Genomic DNA, 23,513 nt, shown 5'->3' with positions numbered 1-23,513 from the left:
ATTTCTAACAGCACATGCCATGACCAGCTGAGTAAGATATATGTAAGTCTGTGCTTTTGGTCTGTGCTTGTTTCTACTGTTTTTTTTTTTTTTAATATTGCTTTTTTTCTATAAGACAATAAATGCACTGACTTCTGGGACAGTCTCTCACAAAAGAAACTTATTTGCCAGGGGATGTCACTTTCTCTTCTGAACATTCCAAATCCTGTCCACTTTATGACGTCATTGTAAATGCACATGAAATGTCTTCATAAATTAATGACTTATAAAACAAATGTTCATCATTGCCTTGTTGGTGACGGTTGGCAGGGAGTGGAAAAGAGCTAAGGCCTTCAACTATCCTGGTCCACGTTCAGAAACAGCAGCTCTTCCTTCGTGAGATCATCAACAGCCTTGTATCACCCCAGGCTTCCGCCAGTTGCCGGGACTTACTCTTCTGGTACAGTAGGCTTGGTAATTCTGATAAGCCCTCCTGCCCAAGACAGCTAGAAAATGTGGGTTTAAAAAGAAATCTACTTAAACGCCTCAGAGAACAAACAAAAGAATTGAAAGTGGCTTGGCCTGAAATTGGGGGGGGGGGGGGATTCCCAAGATACAGGTAGATAAGCCTGTACCAGAGGTCGCTTTATCTCCTTTGACCTTTGGATGGGGGTCAGACGTCATTGTTGACCTTCCCGTGGAATGACAGCAGCATTGAACTCGGGGCGCCGTGAAGAAATGCAGCCTAGTGAGCCGGGCCTGGGTTGGTAAGTGAAGGGCTCTCACCTGGGGGAGAAGTACATAGGACTTCACAGTCCCTCGCTCCTGCAAGCACACCTGCTTCCAGCAATGTCGCCAGGTACCTACGGGAATGTTCCTATGAGCCATTTTGAAAATGCAGTGTCTGGTACATAATAAGAAAATTATCAGGTGTGAAAAGAGATGGGAAAATATGAGGCAAAAATAACAGAATCAACAGATACAGAAATAAACCTCCAGGAGTCCTGATCCCAGAGGCATCAAATATAGAGTCTGAAACCTCCAAAGTCTAAGACCACTGTGCTTGCAGCCCCCAATGCATAGGAAAATCAATCCGAAAAGTAGAGATCATGAAGGATAAGTGGAAGTTGGGAAACCTGGGACAGAGAACAGTACTGGAATTAGTACCCGAGTTGGCATAGCTCAGGATAGAAATCACTAGACGGGGAAACCAGTAAGAAGAATCATTCTTAGACAGTATGACAAAAATATGGCGGAAGGGAAGATGAGTAAAGCCAAGAGTGAAGAACCCCAGCCGTGTTACTGGGTCCTAAAAGGAGAGACAAGAGCGAGAACACAAGCCCCACTTGGAGAGGTAAGGGATAAACCCTTTTATCTCATGGAAGGAAGTCATCAAGCTATACATTGGCGAATTCTCAAAAATCCAACTTAGATACATATTTGTATTGAAATCATACTGCACTAAAATGAAAGATTCCTTTTCATCTAAAAAAATAATCAAGCAGGGCGAAAGATTGTTGTCTATGGTACAGCATTTTAGGTAGATAGTAACTTTGCAAAAGACATCACTGAAGATTGTTAAAGTGGTCAGTTGTTGCTAGCTAGCCAAGAATTTCATCCCTAGTGACATTAACAGGGAGGTGAACTAAGGATAATTCCAGACAACACCACAGAAGACCAGACACAGGAAACCTACCTGAGAGGGGCCCCTTGAGAATGTAATTCGGACAGAACACAGGGGCCGGCAAGATGGCTCATTGGGCAAAGGCGCTTGCTGCCAAACCTGGCAGTCTGAGTTTGATCCCCTGAGCCCACATGCTGGAAAGAAAGAACTGAGTCCAGCAAGCTTTCCTTTGGCCTTACACATATGCCATGCTACACAAGTGTGCACAAACTGATAAATGTCACAAAGAGATGTTGCTAATATGAAATACTAATGATCTTTCTTTACATGTACATATCATTAAGAATTTTGATATAAAAATTTAAGTAAACTATTTGTTGTACCTCAATTATAATGAAGACATAGGGGTCTAAAATTTATATCCATCAGACTCTAAATGACGAAACTAGAGGGGTGGCTCACTGGTTAAAGCAGTTGCTGCTCTTGCAGAGAGCCCAGATTCACGACTCAGCAAACCCATGTTGGCTCAGAAGCACCTGTAATTCCAAGTCCAGGAGATCCAATGCCCTCTTTGGCCTCCAACAACATTATGCATGTGGTCCATGCCCACACTCAGGTGTTCACACATCTACATAAAATAAAAAAATCTTAAAGCAGAAAAGAGAGGAGAAGGAGAAGGGTTTAAATGGAGATGCGATGTCCAAGGATCTCTCTATCTGAAGTCCAGGTAGACTCCTGAACCATCTCTGCAGTGGCCTAAAATATGTTCTGACTAGCATCTAAAAATAAAAGGGTTAATAATAAATCTGATAAAAGATGTATAATGTCTCTGCATAGAAAAAATATAAAAATATTATTTAAAAACCTAAGTAAGCCAAGAGGTCACAGTTATGAATTACTGTGCATACGCCAGCTCTCTTCAAGTCCATAGTTACGATGCAAGCCAGTCAAAAATTCCCACAACTCTTTGTGAAACTTGATGAGTTGAACTTAATATTTCTGTGGGGATGCTGGCAGCATCGTAGAGGGATAAGAACATAGTGGAGGAGAGCCCTACACAAGCCTCTTCACAGATGGAACCAACTTAGGAGGAGGGTGGCACTGGTGAGCAGGAAGAAGATGAGGTCTTTGCCTAGCATTAGCTGCATGCAAACGGGGGGTTAAGTTTAATTCCAGCCTTACACCATGTGCAAAACCTAAGGGGTGTGATGGAGGAAGGTTATTGGTTAAAAAATAAAGAAACTGCTTGGCCCTCATAGGTTAGAACATAGGTGGGTGGAGTAAACAGAATAAAATACTGGGAGGAAGAGGAAGTGAGCTCAGACTTGATAGCTCTGCTCTCTGGGGCAGACGCGATGCCGCTCCTCTCCAGGGCAGACGCGATGAAGCAAGCCGCCAGGTCAGACATGCTGAATCTTTCCTGGTAAGACTGGTGCTACACAGTTTATTAGAGATGGATTGATCAGGATATAAGAATTAGCCAGTAAGGGCTAGAGCTAATGGCCAAGCAGTGTTTAAAAGAATACAGTTTCCGTGTAATTATTTCGGGGCATAAGCTAGACAGGCAACCTGGGAGCGGGGCGGCAGAAACACAGCCCGCAGCCCCCACAACAGGGGTGCAATGCATAAATATGAAGAGCAAAACCATACTCCTGAAAGATTATGTATGACAAATTTTTATGACTCTGACATGGTGAATAGTGTCTTCAGTATAAACACAAACCATGCTAACTACAAAGCAATTTGGAAACACTGCATTACATTAAAATTAAGGACTTCTGATCAGGGGAAATAGCTCCGCCACTAAGCGTGAACCAACCCTGAAAGTTGTTCCTTGAGTTCCATATGTACCCTGAGGCATGCATGCATGCATACATACATGCATACACACATACATACACAAATGCATATATACTATATAAATAAATGTAATAAAAATTTAAGAACTTATATTAATAAAAGTGGCATTAATTTTTAAAAAGGCAAAACCCGCAGAGATACTCGTGAGGTATAAGTGGCAGAATATTTGTATCCACAATATATAAAGAACTCTTACAGGTAACTCAGGACAAAGCAGGTCTTTTACAAAGAAAACACCCAGGTGCCCGGTGATGGTGTGGCAGATACATATCACCACGAGACAATGCAGGTTATAATCATAACAAGATGCTCCTAAGAATAAACTAAAAGTGCTAACATTATCAACCAGACTCAACACATGATAGTGAAAATTCTTATACACTGATGGGAGGTTAAACAGCATGCTTAGACAGCAGTTGGACATATTTACATACGTTGTACATACACGTGGCCTATGCTTGGGTTATGCGAAGAGGGCCATACACACCACACCAAGAGCTCAGGACTGTTTACAATAGCATCGGCCACAGTGGCCCTAAACGGGAAATCCAAATGTGTAACTGTTAAATACACAATGAACTATGTGCAATAACGGAAATGAACGTGTTTTGATTTAAGTGTATTTGAAAGACATTAACTTCTTGCAGTTTTAATCCATATCTGAATCCAAATAATCTCACCTTTGGTCAGTGATGTCTGTTCCGGCTGTGTCTCTGAAGAGTTGGAGTCTTTGATGTCATTTAGCATGACAAGCTATCTCATCCTCTTGTATTTTACCTGGTCTAGACTGGACTCTGTGGTTTGGTGTGAAATGTTCCCCAGAGGCTGTTTGAATACTTGGTCCCCAGCTGGTGGCGCTGCTTGGGAAAGTTGTGGAGCCTTTCTGATCATGGTCACTGTGATGTGACGGGCCAGCCCCTACTCCTGCCACCATGCCTTCTCTGCCTGCTGCTCTATCTTTCCGTGGTGCAGAGATGGCCCTCTGGAACCAAGTAAACCCTTTCTCCCTTAAGGTGCTTTTGTCAGGGAACGTATCGCAGCCACAGATAAGTGACTAAGACATCTCGGAGCTGTTTCACACGAAGCCGCCTTGGTTTCCTTCAGTGACAGGTCATGGTCCAACAACGCAGTGTGGTGATCAGGGATGCCCGTTGCTATTGGAGTGGCCATTACTTCTGGAACTCTGTTTAGGGGGAAAGACACTAGGGACCAAACCCGGGGCTTTGTTCTTGCTATAGTCTCTACCCTCTGGTTCTTGGAACTAGATAAAATATTCCATGAGTTCAACTTGATATTTCTAATTAAAATTCAGGGCCTCGTGAGATTTGTTTCTTCTATTATACCTTTATCTTTCTTCCACACTGAGAATCCTTCCCAAAGTCTTCTCAAGGACCTGGGCGATGATAGGATTATGATAGCCTGCTAAATCACTCTCTGGCTTTATCCCACATCATGAGAACAGCCTCTGAATAGTGATGCTAATACAACCAGCCCCCGTTAGGAAAACTGAACTATGGTTTTCAAATGTCATTTTCTTTCTTTTTCTCATTTTTATTAGTTCTTTCAGAATTTCCTAGAAAGCATTTTCATCATATTCACCCCTCCTCCCTGACCCCTCCTCCTTCCCCTACCCAACTAATCTTGTGTCCTCTGTTTATTTTTCAAACCCCATTAAGTACAGTTTGTGTTGCCCGTATATTCTTGGCCATGTGGTCTTCACTGGAGGGTAGTCAACCCACCCCAAGCCACGCCCTTGCAGACTCTCCCTCTCTCAGCATCTTCAACTACAGGTGTCTTCTCAGCTAGGGCTGGCTCGTTTTCATGGTCCACTGCATTGTTTAAGGCTGCATGACAGGTACATGTTATTATTCTGTATTCTTCATTGGTATTAACTCTGGAATCTGCATCCACTTAAGACCCATCACTAGCTATAGCTCAGTATCTGGCTTTTGTATCAATCACTCTGTATACAGAAAGAGCCGTTAAAACAGTTCCCTGGGTTCTTGTAGGCAGTTATCAGTCTGTTTCATGCTGAGGCACTGTGTTCAAATCATGGTTTTCCTTGTCTGTTTTCGTCACGTGTTCTCAGCATTTGTTAGATGTCCACATCGGAAATATTTGTCTTTTTCTCCCAAATCCCTTGATCTCTTTCTTTCTTTTGGATTTTCAGTTTTGTTTTCTTTACCCACTTCCTAGTTCTCTTAAGTTATTCCCTCTCTCTCTCTCTCTTTCTCTCTCTCTCTCTCTCTCTCTCTCTCTCTCTTTCTCTCTCCCTCCCTTTCTCTCATACTTGTATTTCTTCTGGTTTAGTTGTTTCTGTAGTCATCTTTTTCCATGTATTTCTAGTTCATTCCAGAGTTCTGCCACCTCACTTGTGGCTTTTGATTATAAGGTATTTGTTCTGTAATGCCGTGTGTCTTTTACTTTGCGTTTACTTTGAAGCACGAGATGACAGGTTTCACCTGCTTTATGTGTAAGCGTTGTCTGAAAAGGAGGTGTTCACCTATGTTTTCCCCTTGGGATAGCGTGTGAAATTGGACTAGATGCTTTCTGGTGCCCTCTATGTGAAGTTAGTTTTCTCAGAGTTTCTGAAGTGACCACGGTTCCTTCAAACAACCCTAAAATATATGGCAGTTCCCCTCCGGAGCTCTCCTGGCAGTGTCCGCTGCCTGAGCTCTACCTCAGATAGAACTTCCTTTCTCCCTGTTGATGCTATCCTGTGAAATGTGTATCCCGTGCTCCTCGGTGTCTCTTGTGTGTGGCAGTTTGAAAGAGATGTTTCTGCATTCGCAGGCATCTGACTCCTCGGGTCTCAATTGGATCCCTCTATGGGCAGGTTTAGGAGGTGTGGCCTTGATAGAGGAAATATATCACTTGGAGGCTGTTTCGAGGTTTTAAAAAGGCATTTCTGGTGTGCCCTTACCTCTCTCTCTCTCTCTCTCTCTCTCTCTCTCTCTCTCTCTCTCTCTCTCTCCTTCTGTTAGTTGGCTAAGATGTTAGCCCCGGCTCTCAGCTTCCAGCTCCCACCAAGTGTCTGCCACCTCTTGTCATTCCGTTCTCATCAGATGGACCCTCTGGAGTCATAAACCCCAAGTAAGGCTTTCCATTGGCCATGGTGTCCTCTCACAGCAACAGAAAAATAGCTAAGGCAGGGCGGGAGCAGTCCTCAGAAAAGTCTGAAAATTTTAGATGATTCACTTCCTTTAACTGTGGAGGTCCGTCCTCACCCCCCTGGAGAGTGGGGCACCCCTCCTGTGTTTCATCTGTGGGCTTGAAGGGATATTTGAACACCTGGTTTTCTTGCAAATTTTTTAATCTGGTTTTGATTTCACTATTTGACTCCTAATTTTTTTTATTCTTTGACGCTTCCGTATATGGCTGTGATGAGTCTGAATAGTTTTCACCCTCCCCTCCCCCCTGCCCCTCACCCTTTCCCCACGGAAACCTTTCTTCTTCCTAATAAGACCGGCTCCTGCCTCCGCGTGTACTTGGTGTGTGTGGCCCACTGTGTGTAATTAGAGCCGCTTGTGTGAGCGCAGCTATAGTTAAGGCTGCCGTGTATTTTCATGCGGAGGCCGAGGGAGATCCAAAACTTACTTTAGGACTTGGAGTGGGGAGGGGTTAGCGCAGAGATTGAGCACTGCTGAGCATGTGAGCCTGAGATTTTTATCCCCAGCACCTCCAAAGAAAAACAAAAATAATAAAACCCATGTTGACATTCCACCGGGAGGAGTTATCTGCCCAGTTACAGCATAGTTTAAATCAAGTATCAAATTATCAAAATAATAAGAAGAGCATAAGAGAAGTCACAGCAGTAAATGTTTGAACCCAGAGTGATTCAGGGCAAAAGAATGGTATATTTACATGACATTGAATAATAACCGAAAAGGAGCCAGCAAGCCTTCCTTCAAAATTCTCAGTGGCTAAGGGCATGAGCTGCACAATAGGGACCCAAGCTCAGTCTTTCTTGGCAATATGGAAAGAGAAGCAACTGGCTGGGACTCACTCAGATCAGAGCGCCGCTCGACTCAGACCAGAGCGCCGCTCGACTCCAGAGAAGCCTCTTGTTGCGGTAGATGATAATCAACACAGAGACCCACAGCTGGACAACATGCTGGGGGTGAGATACTTCGGATCAGTCAGTCCTAAAGGATGTGTTTTCATCAAACCTGTCCTCTCAAGGCTCAGGGATCTATGTTGAAGAGAAGGCTGAAAAACGGTAAGAGCCACAGGCGGGAGATGAATACAAAGAAACAGCGCCTTCAGACACAACAGCCCTGGTGCACATATGAACTCACAGACACCGTGACTGCACACACAAGACCCGCGCAGCTTCCGACTAGACAGAGAAGGGGGGGTGACACAAAGTCCCGCCCCAGCCAAGGAACCGTTTGCCATGATACCTTCTGGGAAAGGGAAATTTTCTGCAATGGAGCATCCCTGGGCATGTCAACCACATTCCAGGCAGGCCCCAGGTCCAGGAGTAGTTGACCAACACAAAAGGAACTCCATGTTTTCACGTGCTTCCTTTTATGTGTTTGTATTTGTTGTCTTATTTTTTGTTTGCTTGTTGTGATTTTCATTTTTTGCGGTATTTTGAGAGAGATAAAAATCATAAAGTTGGATGGGTAGGGAGGTGGGGAGGAGGGATCTGGGAGAAGTTGAAGGAGAGAAAAGAATATAATGAGAATATATTATATAAAAAATCTTTAAATAAAAAATATGAAAAGAGAACCAACCCCACAAAGTCTTTCAACTTCCCACACGGGTACTGTGGCTTATCCTATTCCTCAAAGAGTGCACATGTGCACCAATAATGTAAAACATAAATAGTAAATAAATAATCCTAAAAGCAAAATATTCACAGAGTTTGCTGGAGTATAGTTATTTTGTTTCAGTGTGAAGCTATAAGATGCATTTTTGCAGTTACTTACAGATTTTCCTCGGTGGGGTTTGAATAGAGCTTGCTTCTCCTTTCTCGTGGTGGTGTAGTCTCCTTGGCCCTCTTGAAATACATTTTCTTCTGCTCCTGCCTTTCTAAGAGACACAAGCACTGGCTAAAGGAAGAGGAAATGGTCTTGGTAAGGCAGTGGCCCCCAGAGCGCCGGTGTCCAGTGAGCTCATGAAAACTTCGAGTCGGGCTCTAAAACTAATTTTAATTTCCAACACTTGACCTCAGCTTTGTCAAGAAAGGAGTGGCTGACAGCAAGTTCCACTCCCGTTCATCTTAAAAAAGGAAATAGCATCCATTCTGTTGTTCAGTAAAGACAATTATTGAGCCCTCACTTTGTGCTGTGTGCAGGGCATACAGTAGTGATGCAATGGCCTGAGGGATATGTGGTCTCGGGATGTGCCGGCTTTGGCAGAGATGCCAATTCTGACATGAGTACAGAGCAGAACCATGCCCACAGGCATGTGCTTGTAACAAAAACACATGTTTAGGATTACATCAGTGTCGTCCTCAAAAAAATAAAAATAAATTTTCCCCAAAGACATTAAACCCTTGAAACCATGCCAGTTCCCAAGGCTTACTGTGACCAGCTGTAGCTTGAACCCTGCCTTGCCTGTTTGCCGCTGTTCCCTCTGGGTTTTAAGTGGAAGCCAGCTTACAGTGGGGTCTTGTCAGAAACTAGAGAGCCAGGTAGCGAGGCTTATTTCAGATTAAGCTATGATTAACGTACTTCAGGCGCACTTGCTGTCTAAAGTACATGCTGTAACACACCTCTTCTTAAATAATGGTTTTTATGTCCAATAAATAAGCACTTGCTAAGTTCTGTGTAGTAAAGAAAGAACTTTATATCTGGGCACTTCAAGTGCGGTGATGCAGTATCTGAATGGTTGCTAAGCAGGTCACATTCCATTGGGATCTGATTATAAACACCTGTAGTGGCTATAAAACAGTGTGTATACTCTTTTCCCTTTCCCTTTTCTTTTGTCTTTTGTTGTCCTGTGTTTTTCAAGGGTTCCTTTTAATGAAAATAATAAACCTTTTAGATGAAAAAAAAATGTGTCTTTTATATTCTTGTATTACCACCCAGTGTTCCCTAAGTCTTTATATTGATCATGATGACGGTGGAATACAGAAGGAACCCTCGATTTTTACTGTCTTCAAACCATACTTAATTATGGTTGAATGTTTGTTCAGTTACTTCATGTGAAAAGATAAAAGCCAACTCCACCTCAACGCCCTTCAGAAGTTTACAGTCTCATAAGGAAGTTTTAAAAAATTCAAGGCCTGGCGTGATAGCACACATCTGCTTTCCTAGTATGAGAGGCAGAGGCAGGGGGATCACTGCAAACCTGGTCTTCGTAATGAGTTCCAAGCCAGCTAGAATCAGACAGCAAGAACTCGTCTCAAACAAGCATAAAACACGTGATCATGAAATGTTACTAAAAACTCTCTTCCTCCCTCCTTCCCTCCCTCCCTCCCTCCCTCCCTCTCTCTCTCTCTCTCTCTCTCACACACACACACACACACACACACACACACACACCTTGCCTATCAATGCCTGAGGCAGGTGGATGAGCTGGCCCTGAGGTCAGAAGGGTGAGAGAGCTGCTCCTGCCTGCCACCAGGGGCAACACTCAGGAGAACAGGCCCTGCACCTGGCATGGGCAGCACAAGGGAGCCAACCCCATTGGCAGAGGTGTGGGGGAGTCAATCCCAATATTGTGAGCATGGAAGTGTGTCCCCATTACTCACCTGTCATGTGGCAACATGGGCAGGAGAGAGATGTGTGCCCCCCCCAACCCATCAATGCCTGAGGCAGGTGGGAGAGCTGGCCCTGAAGTCAGAAGAGCTGGAGAGCGATCCCTTGCCTCTTCATCTGCTGTAGCACGTAGGAGAATGGCCCTTACACCTTGTCTGGGCTATGCAGTAGAGCTGACCTTGAAGGTGTAGGCATGAGGACAGAAAGCAGGAGAACTGTCCTGCCCCTTGCTCATACCTGCAATGGTCATCCAGGCAATGCAGGAGAACTCACCCTGGTGGGGAGGACAAGGGAGAGCTGGCAGGCTGACCAACCCTAGCGAGGCCCAGAATCAGGGTTATGAGTTGGCCCACCTCAACATCCACCCCATATACGATCTGCTGGAGCACATGAAGGGACCAGTCCTGCAGACATGCAGACCCAAAGCTGCAGGGTTTCCACAACACAGAGCATCAGCAGGATAACCTAGAGGATGGGAAATTAATGGGTTCAAGATGTATAATATGAAATACACAAAGAATAAATTTAAATAAGCTATCATATTATGGGCTTGGATATGGCTCAGTTGGTAGAGTGTTGCCTACCATGCAGAAAACCCTGGGTTTAATCCCTAGTATAGCATGAGATGGGCATGGAGGCACATGCCTATAATCCTAGCATTGAGAGATGGTAGGAGGGTCAGAAGTTCAAGGTCATTTTTTACTACTTAGTGTATTTGAAACCAGGCCACATACATGAAATCCTGTCTCTGAATAAATAAAAAGTAAAATTACAAATAAAAGGTATTATTATTTGTCAAATAAAATTTCCCTATTAAATTTTAGTGTCTGAAAATTATTTGGCTTATTTATAAAATTTGCTTTTAATCTTTCCACTAAAGAACGATCAATTGTTTTTATGTCTGTCTGCCCTGTTCCCCCTTTCCTCTCATGTATCTGAAAATCTCTAGTAAGGAGAAAATGATTATGGCAATTTTGCTCATCTGACATCCTCTTCACATTAATTTTCTGATCATGTATCTTGCCTAGGAAAGAGAGTCTTTCCAAAGACAGCACGAGACAGCCCGGCAAGCGCTCATGGGAAAGACGCCCCGTGGTCACACACTCCTGTTTCAAAGGTAGTGATTTCTCACACTGGCTGATGCCTGAATGATCTCAGATTGATGTTCCAGTGTCTACATGTACCAAACGAACCCTCAATCATCCATACAGGCAGAGACTTGTGGTTCAGTACCAAACTGTTTCTGAAAGTTGGAGATCTTCATTTATATATTATTCTTTTACGAGGCACACTATGCCTATAACTGCTAGAAATGATGGGTTTTTTTGTCCGACTGAAAACAAAATGACATTTCTAGTAGTGTTTGAATATAAGTATCCACCAGTAGCAAGGCTGTTCATGACTGAAGGTTAATAGCATTCTGTTGAGTTCCCTGTGCTTCTGTCACCACTGTCCAAACAATGGTAATTGTTTGCAGGGTCATTGTTCAATGTCTCCTTTCCATAAAGGCCATAAATCCCAGAAGTGTGAGGACCATGCTGTCTTTATTAATCCATGAGTTTTTGGTCCTGGGTATAAACTGTTTTCCTTCGTGCCTGTCACATAGCGAGAGCATCACAGAGATTATGGACTGTGACAACTATTGTTCTATTAATGACTATGTATGAAAAGGTTCAGGTTTTACTCAAACTAACCAGATAATGGGATAGTTACATATCTCTTGTTATTTTCTCATTAATGTCAGGGGTTTCAATGTTCTGAATTCTCCTTTCTATGTGACCTTTTAGAATATTTGAGTAATGACCATGTCTTGGCCTTTTGGCTGAAATCAGGTATAGAATGTTTGAGTAATGAAGTGGAGAAAGTGGTTTTATAAAATTGCTAAGATCAATAACCAAATCTCAGAAAAAAGCATTCAAAAATGCTCTTTAGTAAGCTAAGAATGCAAAGACCCAGGAAGCTGAACCTTAAAAGCCATTTGAAGTTTTCTCTGTGTTGCCTCTTTTGTCCGTGATACGTGTTGGCAATCTTTACTCAGTATAGATGAAATTAAATTTTTGTCTATTTGCCATATCATCAATGAAAGTAAATTAATTTTCCCCACATAGGTTATCTTTGAGTGGTCCAATTCAAAACACAAGGCTGTGTGATATATATAAAGTGTGCTGGGGGGTTGGGTAGGTGGTAGCTAGAAGATACTGTCCCCACCCCCCACCCCCGCATCCGAAGCCACAGCCTCCGTGAGCACTGAGCAGCAGATAGCATGCATCTCCTTCACAGCCATGATCAGAGGATCTAAGTAGTTTTAAATACAAATACATCACAGCAGGTGGATGCTGGGAATGTATGTGCATTTCAGTGGAATGTGGTTGCTGTGTACACAGCATCTTTAGCAAGGCCGAGGTGAATGCAGCAGGTTTATGCCTAGTTAATGATTATTTTTCTTGCAAGGTAATCTGAGGGAGCAGGCATAGCAATCTGACACATTTGAATTGATGAAAAATAATATTTCATAACTAGCATTTAATTCAGAATATAATATTAGAATTTTCAGAAATGTTTTACGTGGGGACCATTTCAAAGAATTCGATTATAACTGAAATAGGGAAATACCTATTTCAGTTTTTCTAGCAATTGGTATATTGCTATTTGGTTAGGCCTAGATGGACTAGGGTTATAATGGAGTACACATGACTTGCCAGTCTCAATGGTCTAATGGATAAGGAATGTTTCCAACAATATCTGTGTGTTTCACCTTCAAGTTAGGCTGCAAAGGGCAAGTTCCGAACTAAGTGATTCCAAGTGGATTCTATTGACATTTGTAGTTCTGTGGATGCAGTGGTCAGTATTTAGAGTTTGCACGTGTACATACAATTCAATGGCACTATAGAATTGTTTCTGCTTTCAGGGGTCCAGTACCAAAACCTACTGTCAGTGGCCTACAGTATTTTACAACATTAGAGGAAATACAGAAAAGTTTTGAGTTCAGTGAAGATCATGATAAAACTCCCCTTGAACCACACCCTGAAATAAGGTCAGTTGGGTTGAAACAGTTATTTTCTGCAGGTTTTTTTTTTTTTTTTTTTTTTAAATCGCGATTTTCATCTGTAAGCTTCAGAGAAATTCTGAAACGGTGCTGCAGGTCTGCCTGTCACCGTGATGCGCAAGGAGCAGACCTGCAACGAGACGTGGAGCAGTGGGAACTTAACTTCCTTGCAGTTTGAGGGAGGGACACGGTAAGGCAGAGCGGGTGGAGATAGTGCATCCAGCAGCAGATGAAACAAGAACCCGGCAGTGCCGCCGCTAGTGTCCCTTCTGGTAGAGCGGAGGGGGATAGCCTCGTCCTGCTGTGACTCTGCGGTGACCTGAACTCCTGGCTTCCCCTTTCCCCTGTCCACCGCCTCTCGGTTCTCTCAGTTTCTCATTCCAAGGTCATCCAGTAGCTTTTCAATAACATCCTCTTTATATGGAAGTGAGCCAGCTTGGTGCCTGCAATTTGCAACTAACGTCTCTAACTAATGCGTCATCGACGGACGGCTGACATTTAAAAGGGCATTTCAAGGTCCTAATGTTCTGATTATTTCAAAAGGCGGTACAAATGCTGCATACAACAGGTTGCTTAAAATTTTATTTCGAGAGGGCTGGGGGGGGTGGCCTAGTGGGTAAAGTGCTTGCCACATAAGCATGAGGACCTGAATTTGGACACCGGCCCCCAAAACTGGGCACAGCAGTGCACATCTGTAATCCCACAGCTCAGAAGACACAGACAAAAGGATCCCTGGTCTCTGTGGGCCAGACAGTCTTGCTGAATAAATTTGGTGAGAGACCCTGTCCAAAATAAAGGTGAGGCACAACTGAAAAAGACACCCAGTGGCAACATCAACCTCTGACCCCCCCCCACATGCACACACATCCAGCACACAGACACATAGACATAGATGCAGACATGCAAGCATGTGTGCACGAACACACACACCTTTTAAAAAAGAAATTTAAATGCTATTGGGGGCTGGCAAGGTGGCTTAGCAGGAAAAGCACTTATGCAAGCCCGATGGCCTGAGTTTGAGCCTCAGAATCCACGGAGAGATGAAATGTGAAGGGCAGCTCCACGGAGTTGCTCTCCAACCTCCACAGACGCTCTGAGGCTCACGCACGCAGGTACATGTGCTCTCTCTCACACTCACTGAGAAATGAATTTGACAGTTACTGAAATGTTGTTGGAGATCTGAAAAATATCGACGAGGAGGCAAAAACTGTTGTGACTACTTATGCACATTTAAGATTAATAAAAAGTTTGCACAACGTGAGTTGAAAGAAACACCAGAGACCTTAACGAATAAGAGAGCAGAAGTTATGCCGTGTTTACAGAGGGCTAATAAATACATAAGAGGAATACTGTTCAATCTTGCTTGTAATTGGAAAGCAGTTTCGAGTAATGCAGCACTCCCTGCTTGGTGAGTTAACAAAGCCTCTTACTAATTATTTTTTAAGGCAGAGCAGAGAAAGATGCTGTGAGAGGGTCTAGATTTTGTTAGGGGGAAAATCCATAGCGTTTTGGAAATCAGCTTGAAACTGTCTTAGTTTGCCTCTTTGTTCCTGTGGAAGGAACACACGGACATGAAGCAATTGGGAAGGAAAGGACTTATTTCAGCCTCCACATCCAGGTGACAGTCCATGGCTGAAGGAAGTCAGGGCAGGAACCTGGACGCAGGAGCTGAAGTAGAAGCCATGGAGGGGTACAGCTTACAGGCTTGCTCCCCATGGCTGGCTCCGCTTGCTTTTTTATACAACCTAGGATCACCAATCCAAGGAAGGCCCTCCCCTTGGCCAACAGGGGCTTCCCACATCAATCATTAATCAAATGCCGCCGTAGACATGCCCCATACCAATCTATGGAGACAAATTGTGGTTCCCTTCTTCATGAGTGACTCCAGTTTGTGGCAAACTGACCAGTACAGATACTTAGATCAGAAGTCTAAAAATTGTGTTTACTATGGGGCCACTTATCTTACTAGTGGGAATTGATAATATCTTGCTCTATTGAGGCTGCCATAACAAAACACCATGGGTCTATATTATATAAAAACATAATAAATGTATTTCTCATACCCTCATACCCACATGAACATACATGCATGTGTACAGACCACACACATACACATACACACTCATACGAATACAAAAACCACATTTGTTTCTGGACCCCTAGCTACAGGATCTATGCTTGCTCATCTTGTTTTCTACACCACAGTTATGGCCATGCTTTTCTCTTTATGTCCTGCATTGGGTTTGCACAATGGATAAGGAGGTTTTGCTGTTGCATACAGTACTTAGCCAGGTCACCTGCTGTAGACACTGTTTAGAACTAGGTCAACGGAGGGACATTTGTAAACTACTGACCTTACCTGACAAAAGTAACCCATAAAGCCATGGGTGTAAATTCTATGATCATTAGGAGTTTTGAATCTCAAGACCATTTTCATTTTTCATGTTTTCTGTAGCAAGGATCCCCATAGTTCTATGAAGTATTCTCAATTATTTCATGCTTGTCCATGGGCCAAAGATGTGCCTTATGTCCAGCTCCCAGAGGGAGGGGTTTCTTCGCACCCAGGATCAGCAACAAGCGACGAAGTGGATGGGGCCTTAAAAGGTACACATTGTTCTATGTGAGGTCTGTACTTACTGCCATAGTCACGCTTCCCCGCTTCTGCCCCTTCCCAGTGATTAGAGAGTCAATGACTGTGTCAAGTCAGAGGTGCCCCACTATTAGAGATGAGGGACAGAGCTCTGAAAGGTTGGTCACTTAGCAACTCAGAGTAGAAGCCACAGTGATGGTTAGTGGGGTCTAGGCCACAAGCTCTGCAGGGGGTGGGGAGTGGCTCTGAGGTGGCTCCATCTAGTAAAAGTGAAGGGAGGCACAGAGGGTTTCAAATCGCTGTCCAGACTCCTGAGGAGGAGGGGTGGACTGGTGGAATTCTGACAGGTTTAGTGTTGAAGGATCTGGTCCAGGCCTCCCCTTAACTCTCTTTCTTACTCCGGAGCACACATATGAATGTGTGTGTCTGTGCAGAGACAGAGTGGCCACTGCACTTTTCCCCAAAGGCTGTGTGGCCGTGTTCACGAGTAACACTGAGTGAAGAAGCTCTTAAGCAGCTTGAAAAACTGAAGGGCTACAGGTCAAAAACGGGAAAGCCCCAAGTCAAGATGGAAGGGGGCACTTTCCCAGTCACTGGTAGAGGGATGCTTTAGTTGGCAGAATTCCCCAGAACCTAAAGGATAGGAAGAAAGGAACCATGCCCAGCCCCAGGAGATGTTCTGCCTGGAAGTAGGAAGAGAATGCTCTGCCCAAACCCCTGCTCATGAGTGACTTAGAGGATCTCGAAAGAAGCTGGAGGTCATAGTTTGCCCCAGCTGTGAGGACACAGTGGGTGGTGTTACCTAAGGGAAGGAAAGACTAAGGTCAAACAAAAGTATACAATCATCTCTGAGTCCATATGAAGGAGAAGAAAGACCAGGTCAATTGACCATTCTTTCTTCTCCTTCTTGCTTCTATCTCCCTACCTGTCTCTTTCCCAAATACATGACTTTGGTTTGGTTTTGTCATGCATTTAGATTAGCCAAAGTCATTTGTGTGATCAGTGGATGGGAACTACCCACTGGAGCCTGGGAGCAGGGGTAGGGGCAGGGGAGCTCACCAGTGGGTCCTCAATTGAAGGCCATGACTCTCCCCATTTCCCTGGTTCTGTCGGTAGGAAAGAGTTCTAAATAAATATTAAAAGAATTAAAATGAAAAATAAACAACTGTGGTAGATCCCTTGGATCCCTTGTCTCACATGTGTGATGCTCCTCCTCCCAAAAAGTTCTGGTCACTGGGCAAATCTGCACAAATTAATCCTGTCCAACTGTGTGTATGAGATGTCGGGCCTCCTACTCAATCTTAGGATGGTATTTGTCGCTGATCTTTTGTGGTTAAGGAATTCTAAACTTATTTTCTTGGTGTACCAAGGGACTAACGGTATGTACGATCTTTTCTCTTGATGTTTTCCAGTTCTGCACATACCATCCTCTCTACAGGAAAGAGCACCTGCCCCGTACAAAAGATACTTTGCAGCTCCAATAACTAGCCCAGGTTCCAACATCAAACCTACCCTTCCTCCAATCCCACACGACCGCAGATAAACCGATGCTGTGAGCTCTGATCTCCGCACATAAACTGGCACCATCGTCATCTGATCTAAACATGAACAGTGGAAACCTTGTTCTAACGAAGTCCAGTCATTCCATCTTATACAGCCATGGCTCTCAGCTGTTTCTCATGCAACCAACTCATGACCCAAAAAAGATTCTAAATCCCTCAATCAATTTAGAATTGTGATTCTCTGAAAAGCATACTTTATTTCTTTTTTGTTTGCAATATTAGCTATTCTTAACTTTTAAAAATGTCATTTGAGGTTTTCTTTTCCCACACCTGATTTTCCCAGCTGCTTCCTGTTCTGAGATCTAAGATACCAAAATCTCCCAACATATTTCATTTTATGCACAGTGTGACCTTTGGGTATATTCAGATGGGATTGTATAATTCAGATTTTCAGTACTATGATGATGTGCTCAAAATATTAAGGTTTTTAAATTCTAATTATGAAAACATGATAGAGCACTATTTAACATGTAGTCAACATGGTATCAATTGCATCTCTCAAAGAGAATGAGTCAATATAATTTGGGGAGTTCGTTAGTACCACTAAGGAATAAAAAAAATCTTAATTCTTTTATTTCACCTTTTCTAGACTAATTATGTACTGCTTGTTATTAGAAATATTTTCAAACAACTTTCATTTGTGATTTCGCTCCATGGTTCGCAGGAAAATAATATTGAGTACTTGAAGCGGGTCCTCGGTTAATGTGTGCCCATAAGGCTATCTTCACTACGGAAATGTCAGAACGCATCCTTCTGGATTGGTGAGTGCTCTCTTTGCCATACATTGATGACCAGTGGAACCAAGACCCTCTGCACAATACTACTGCTATTGTTGACTATCTTTTTATCACCTAATGGCATCCCCATCTTAAAACAGTAGCCCTGCCAATCACCTTCTCCATAACAAAAATGTCATTCCAACATGATCTACTATTGGTTCCTTTCTTCCATCTACTTTAATCTACTGCAAATTGGAGCAGATTGGACTTTGTGTTAGTTAGCTCTCTGCCCCTGTGACAAGAAACCTAAGATAAACAGTGTAGAGGAGAAAGGATTGACTTTGGTTACCAGTTTATACCATGAGTCTCCGGTTCCATTGTTTTGGGTTTGAGACAGACAGACTTCTGTTTCTGCAGGAGCTTGAGGTGAAGAAAGTTGCTTACTTCAAGGTCACCAGCAAGCAGAGAGAAAAAGGAAGGACCCAGGGACAAGATGGAGTCTTCAAGAGTATTCCAAGGACCTGGTCCTTTCTACTAGGTCTCACCTACAAAGGATCTATCATTTTCTGATAGCCTATCAAACTGCTAACCCATGGGTGAGATCAGAACCCAGCAAGGTCTTGTTGAAGGCCAGCAATGACCTTTCTCCACATTTGGGACCAGTTGGAACCAGCATGTGGGAAGCAGTCATCCTCACCTCCTCCAGGATGATGCTGAGGTACTTGAGGGGACCTACCTCTTCCTGGGGTGCTGGGAATATGTTACACATTGTTTTAAAAAAATCACTGTTGCCAGGTGGTGGTGGCACATGTTTTAATCCCCCCAGTACTCCAGAGGCAGAGGCAGGGGGATCTCTATGAGCTTGAGGCCAGCCTGGTCTACAAAGTTCCAGGACAGCCAGAGCTGTTATACAGAGAAACCCTGTCTCGAAAAACAAAACTAACAAAAAGAATCACTGTCGTTGCTAACAGTAACATCCATAGGTTCATGTTATAAGCACCCCTAATGCTCATCTTACTGTAATTAAAGATATTGATGGGGGAGGGGCTATTTCACTTCATAATTGGCAACTTGGCAACTTGCCTGCCTTGAACAAAAAGACTATCCGTACACGGACACCTTGAGGAAACTACACAATAATCACAGCTGCTTGTCCTGCCTCTTCAAAGTGCATCCCCGGTCAGCACTCTTTCAGTTAGTCCTGGACTTCTGGCTATTGCAAAACTTGATGACTTTAGATGATGTTCTAACCATTTTCATCTAGGCCAAGGGAGAGTACTTCCTGTCTGGCAGCATCCGTCTGTTCATGGAGGCAGAACCTTGTCCATCTCATCCTGTGTCAATTGGCTTCACCTCCTAGCACGATTATAGCCTCATGCCACAGGCTTAAACCTTAACGTGAAGGAAACTTAATCTTATTCGCCAGTCCATTCGGAACAATCGCAGCCCATCTAATATCGCTCCCTCTCTAGCTTTTCATTTTAGATCAAAATCAGCTTCCAGGAAGCCACGGTTGTTCAAAACATAAGGAGGTGTCATGTGGCTGGTGGAAGAACTCACATTTGAATATATCCTGTTTGCCAGAATCCCACCATTTCTACCATTCCAGGTCAATTGTATCAACCCTCTTTTTAAGGTAACTTTAGTTCATAAAAGTACGTAAGAAGCCAATGCTTCCTGCTCTGGGGTCAGTCTCAGCTGTCCTCTGCCTTGGCACCCACATAATCACCTTTCCTTGACGAGGTCCCACCAAATGGAAGCATCGGTTGTTTGGCGATCCTGCTGCCTGGCAGAGCTATAGGTGGGAACCCAGCCTACGAATGCCCCCAATTCTCCATGCCCCACTCAGATGGGCTGTCTCTGCCCCTGAAGCTATCTATGCCTCTGGTTCCCTCTGTGGTGCTAAACTTAGTTGGTGTATCAGATTTTCCATAACATGAAAAACATCAATCCCCAGACTCTGTCTCAAGTCAATTAAATAAAAGTGTCTGGAGATGGGGGCTCGGGTATCTCATTTGTTAAGACTCCAGAACAAATCCCGTCTGCAGCCAGGTTTGGGAGTCATTTCTCCAGAGTTTAGAGGGGACTTTCTAGCATGACTTTATCAGAACTTTAAGATATTTTTGCCTTCAGTAATTTATGAGTGGCCCTCTCACCACACAACCCAATTATTTTGTCATAATTGTTGTGACATTTGAAAATATGTTCTCTTACTGAGTAGGCTTTCTATTCTTTGTAAATGGGTGTGAGTATTTGCCTGCATGTATGTCTGAGCCCCAATGTGAATGCAGTACCTGCAGAGACCAGAAGAGAGTGTCAGATCCCTGTGGGGCTGGAGTTACAGATGGTTGTGAACCAGTATGTGCGTGCAAGGAATTGAAGCCAGGTTCTCTGGAGGAGCAGCCAGTGTCGCTGTCCACTGAGCCATCTCTCCAACCCCTGGGGTTACTATTTTTATATACTTTATTTTACTTTCACTGTTTAGTCAATCTTCTGGTCACGCCCTTGTTCTTTCTATTCTAAGCTATTAGAGTTTTCCCCTACAGTTTTCATGAACCGTCTATTACATATTAATTATGCAGTCCTTATTTGTTATACCCACCCATCCATTTGTTACACCAATCCACTGCCGTTAGGGGGTTTTTACTTTAATAGGCTTTTATGTCTGTTTTCTTATGTGGCATTTGCTTTGGTCTATTCATGAATTCTGTCTTCTGAAAGCAATATTCAGTGTTCAAGAAGGCTTTCTGTGGTAAACTGTATAGAGATGTCTGTGTTGTTCACACAATAGCCATTTGCTTGGAATGTGACTTAATGTGTAATTACTTTAAATGTAGCTGCTGTACGAGATTGATAGCTGTCATGTTGAAAAGCCTAACGCTGGAAAATTCCTCAAGATTTTACTCTTTGGGTTCCTACAGCTACTTTCAGAATTTTTTAGGGAGGTAGATTATGAGTAAATAAAACTACCTTTAAAAATAGGTTAAGAGCATTGCCTGCTCTTCCAAAGGTCCTGAGTTCAATCCCCAGCAACCACATGGTGGCTCACAACCATCTGTAGTGGGGTCTGGTGCCCTCTTCTGACCTGCAAGCATACACACAGACAGAATATTGTATACATAATAAATAAAATAAATATTAAAAAAAAGAAAAATAGCTTATATTTTAAAATCTTTATCAATTTTATGTGCTATTTCCTTAAAGATTTGAAAAACCATCAGTGGAATTTTTTTTTAAAAAATCTAGTATGTAAAATTTTCTATTTCTATTAATTAAGTTTTGTTAATTGTGCTATTTAAATTGCCAGGCACATCCTTTATCTTTTTATCAATTTGCTTCAGAATAGATAATAGCAGTATTTAGTGCCATGATATAATTATGTTTCTGTCCCTTTTTTGTGTATCAAATAGTTTTTGTTATATCAATTTTGATGTTATGTTAATCAGTCCATAGATGCTCAGCGCCATTGTTATGAGCGCACAGATTTCATCTGGTCTTAGCATCAAAGGGCCCCTTTGTTCCCCGTTCTAGTGGATGGTTCTGCTTTGAACTTCCCTTTGGCCACAGCACCACCGCACTCCCCTTCCCTTGCTCCACTCACCTTGGCTTTTAATCAAAGTCTTTGATTGCAATCTCATTTTTGTCTGTCTGTGTTTCTTTAGCCAAATACAAGTCTGTCTTTGACTTCAATTATGGAACAATGCTGAGGTTTTTTTTTATTTAATTTTAATATAAATTCAGTCCCGTTTCTATCATAGCCCTGTATATTTTCAGATGGGTTTGAGACTGCTGGGGCCGCATCTTTGTTGGTGGTGCTGTGTTTGCTTCCTTCCATCTCAGTGATGGGTCTATGTCTTTTGTTGCCCACATTGCTCCTTTCATCGTGTAAATTAAAACCTCTTTATTTCTTCTTCACAGTCCTAAAATTATCTAGTTCATTAAGAGTGATAGGCTCTGTATGGCATGGTGGCGTGTGCCTATAATCTTTTTGATTGGGAAGCTGAGAAACGATGATTACAGAGTTGAGGCTAACCTAGGCTACGTGACAACTTCGAGGCCAGTCTGTGTCACACAGAAAGATCTTGTCTCAAAACAAACAAACAAAACCCAAGAGCTGGGGATGCTAAGTAGTAACATGCTTGCTTATCACATTCAAGGCATTGGGTTTGATTCATGATAGGAAAAAAAAGTCTTATAGATTCACTATTTTTCCCAAATAAACCTTTAAGACCCATTTTTTTTATTGTAAAGTATTTCTTTTTTTGTATTAAAAATTTCCGCCTCCTCCCCGCCTCCCTTTTCCCTCCCCCTCCCCCATTTCCCTCCCCCTCCCTCTTTTTATATTAATATTTCACTACACTTGAAAAATTTGAGGACAAAACCCAAATCCACGATAATCCAATTGAAGCAAGCTTTATTTGGGCGTGCACCTGGGCCTGGCCAGTCCAGCTGCCTCTCTGCCTAAGTCAGAATTTCAGAAAGCAGCCCCTGCCGGCCCCTTGAAGTCCTTTCTAAACGTGAGGTAAGATGCACACAGGGGCAAGAGTGGGCTGTGATACATTGTTAGAAAAACACAACGGAAGGGGAGGAACAAGAGTAAGGTGTGCACAGTGTGAACGGGGCCGCACGCTCAGTGTAGGTGGAGAACAAGCTTTATCATTTACATCAGCTCTAAGGAACAGAAACTTATTCTTAATTACCAACAACACTTTAACTTGCAAGGACTTGACACAGCACACAGAGGAACTTAGCCTGCACAGGGCAAACAGGAACTTATTCTTAACCGTCTTGGCTACGAACAGAAACCTTAACTTGTTCCTGTTTTGGTTACACAATTTGTATTGCTTTATATTTAATATTTGTACTGTTTTAGTCCTTTCTGAACTTTTCAGGAGTTTCAGTGGGTTTTTAAAATTGTTTTATTTTTTTATTTGTTCATTGGTATTTTGCAGGGATGTAAGTCTGTGTGACAGTGTCAGAAGAAGCCTGGAACTGGAGTTACAGACAGGCATGAGCCGCCATTGTGGGTGCTGGGAATTGAACCTGGGTCCTCTGGAAGAGCAGCCAGTACTCTTACCTCTCCAGTCCTTCAATGTGTACTATAATATTAATCATTTAACTTTTCATTATCAAATTCTTTAATACTATTTTATTTTTTATGTGTCTATGTATTTGGGATGTATGTGTGTGTGTTCTTGAATGTTGATGTCCTCACCATACTTTTTTCTTTTCAACCATACTTTTTTTTCTTTTCTCTGCATAGCCCTGGCCATCCTGGAACTCATCCTGTAGACCAGGTTAGCCTTGAATGCAGAGATCCACCTGCCTCTGCCTTCCTAGAACAGGATTAAAGGTGTGCACAACCATGCCTGGCTTCCACCATCCTTTTTGAAACAGGGTCACTGAACCTAAAGTTTATCAAT

General features: G+C 43.0%; 1 protein-coding gene across 1 annotated transcript in view; it reads left to right on the top strand.

Moving 5' to 3' along the window:
- The window catches only part of Lrguk (leucine rich repeats and guanylate kinase domain containing), a 111,879-nt gene extending 94,178 nt beyond the window's left edge, over window positions 1-17,701 (top strand). The window contains exons 17-20 of the mRNA XM_057770273.1: window positions 11,202-11,290; window positions 13,082-13,207; window positions 15,675-15,823; window positions 17,222-17,701. Coding sequence (XP_057626256.1) covers window positions 11,202-11,290; window positions 13,082-13,207; window positions 15,675-15,823; window positions 17,222-17,352 — 495 coding nt within the window. The 3' untranslated portion in view covers window positions 17,353-17,701. The remainder of the gene's footprint in view (window positions 1-11,201; window positions 11,291-13,081; window positions 13,208-15,674; window positions 15,824-17,221) is intronic.
- The last annotated feature ends 5,812 nt before the right edge of the window (window positions 17,702-23,513 follow it).

This window comes from Chionomys nivalis, chromosome 1 (assembly GCF_950005125.1).
Source record: "Chionomys nivalis chromosome 1, mChiNiv1.1, whole genome shotgun sequence".
Lineage (NCBI taxonomy): Eukaryota > Metazoa > Chordata > Mammalia > Rodentia > Cricetidae > Chionomys > Chionomys nivalis.
This window is presented reverse-complemented; position numbering and strand designations above follow the sequence as displayed.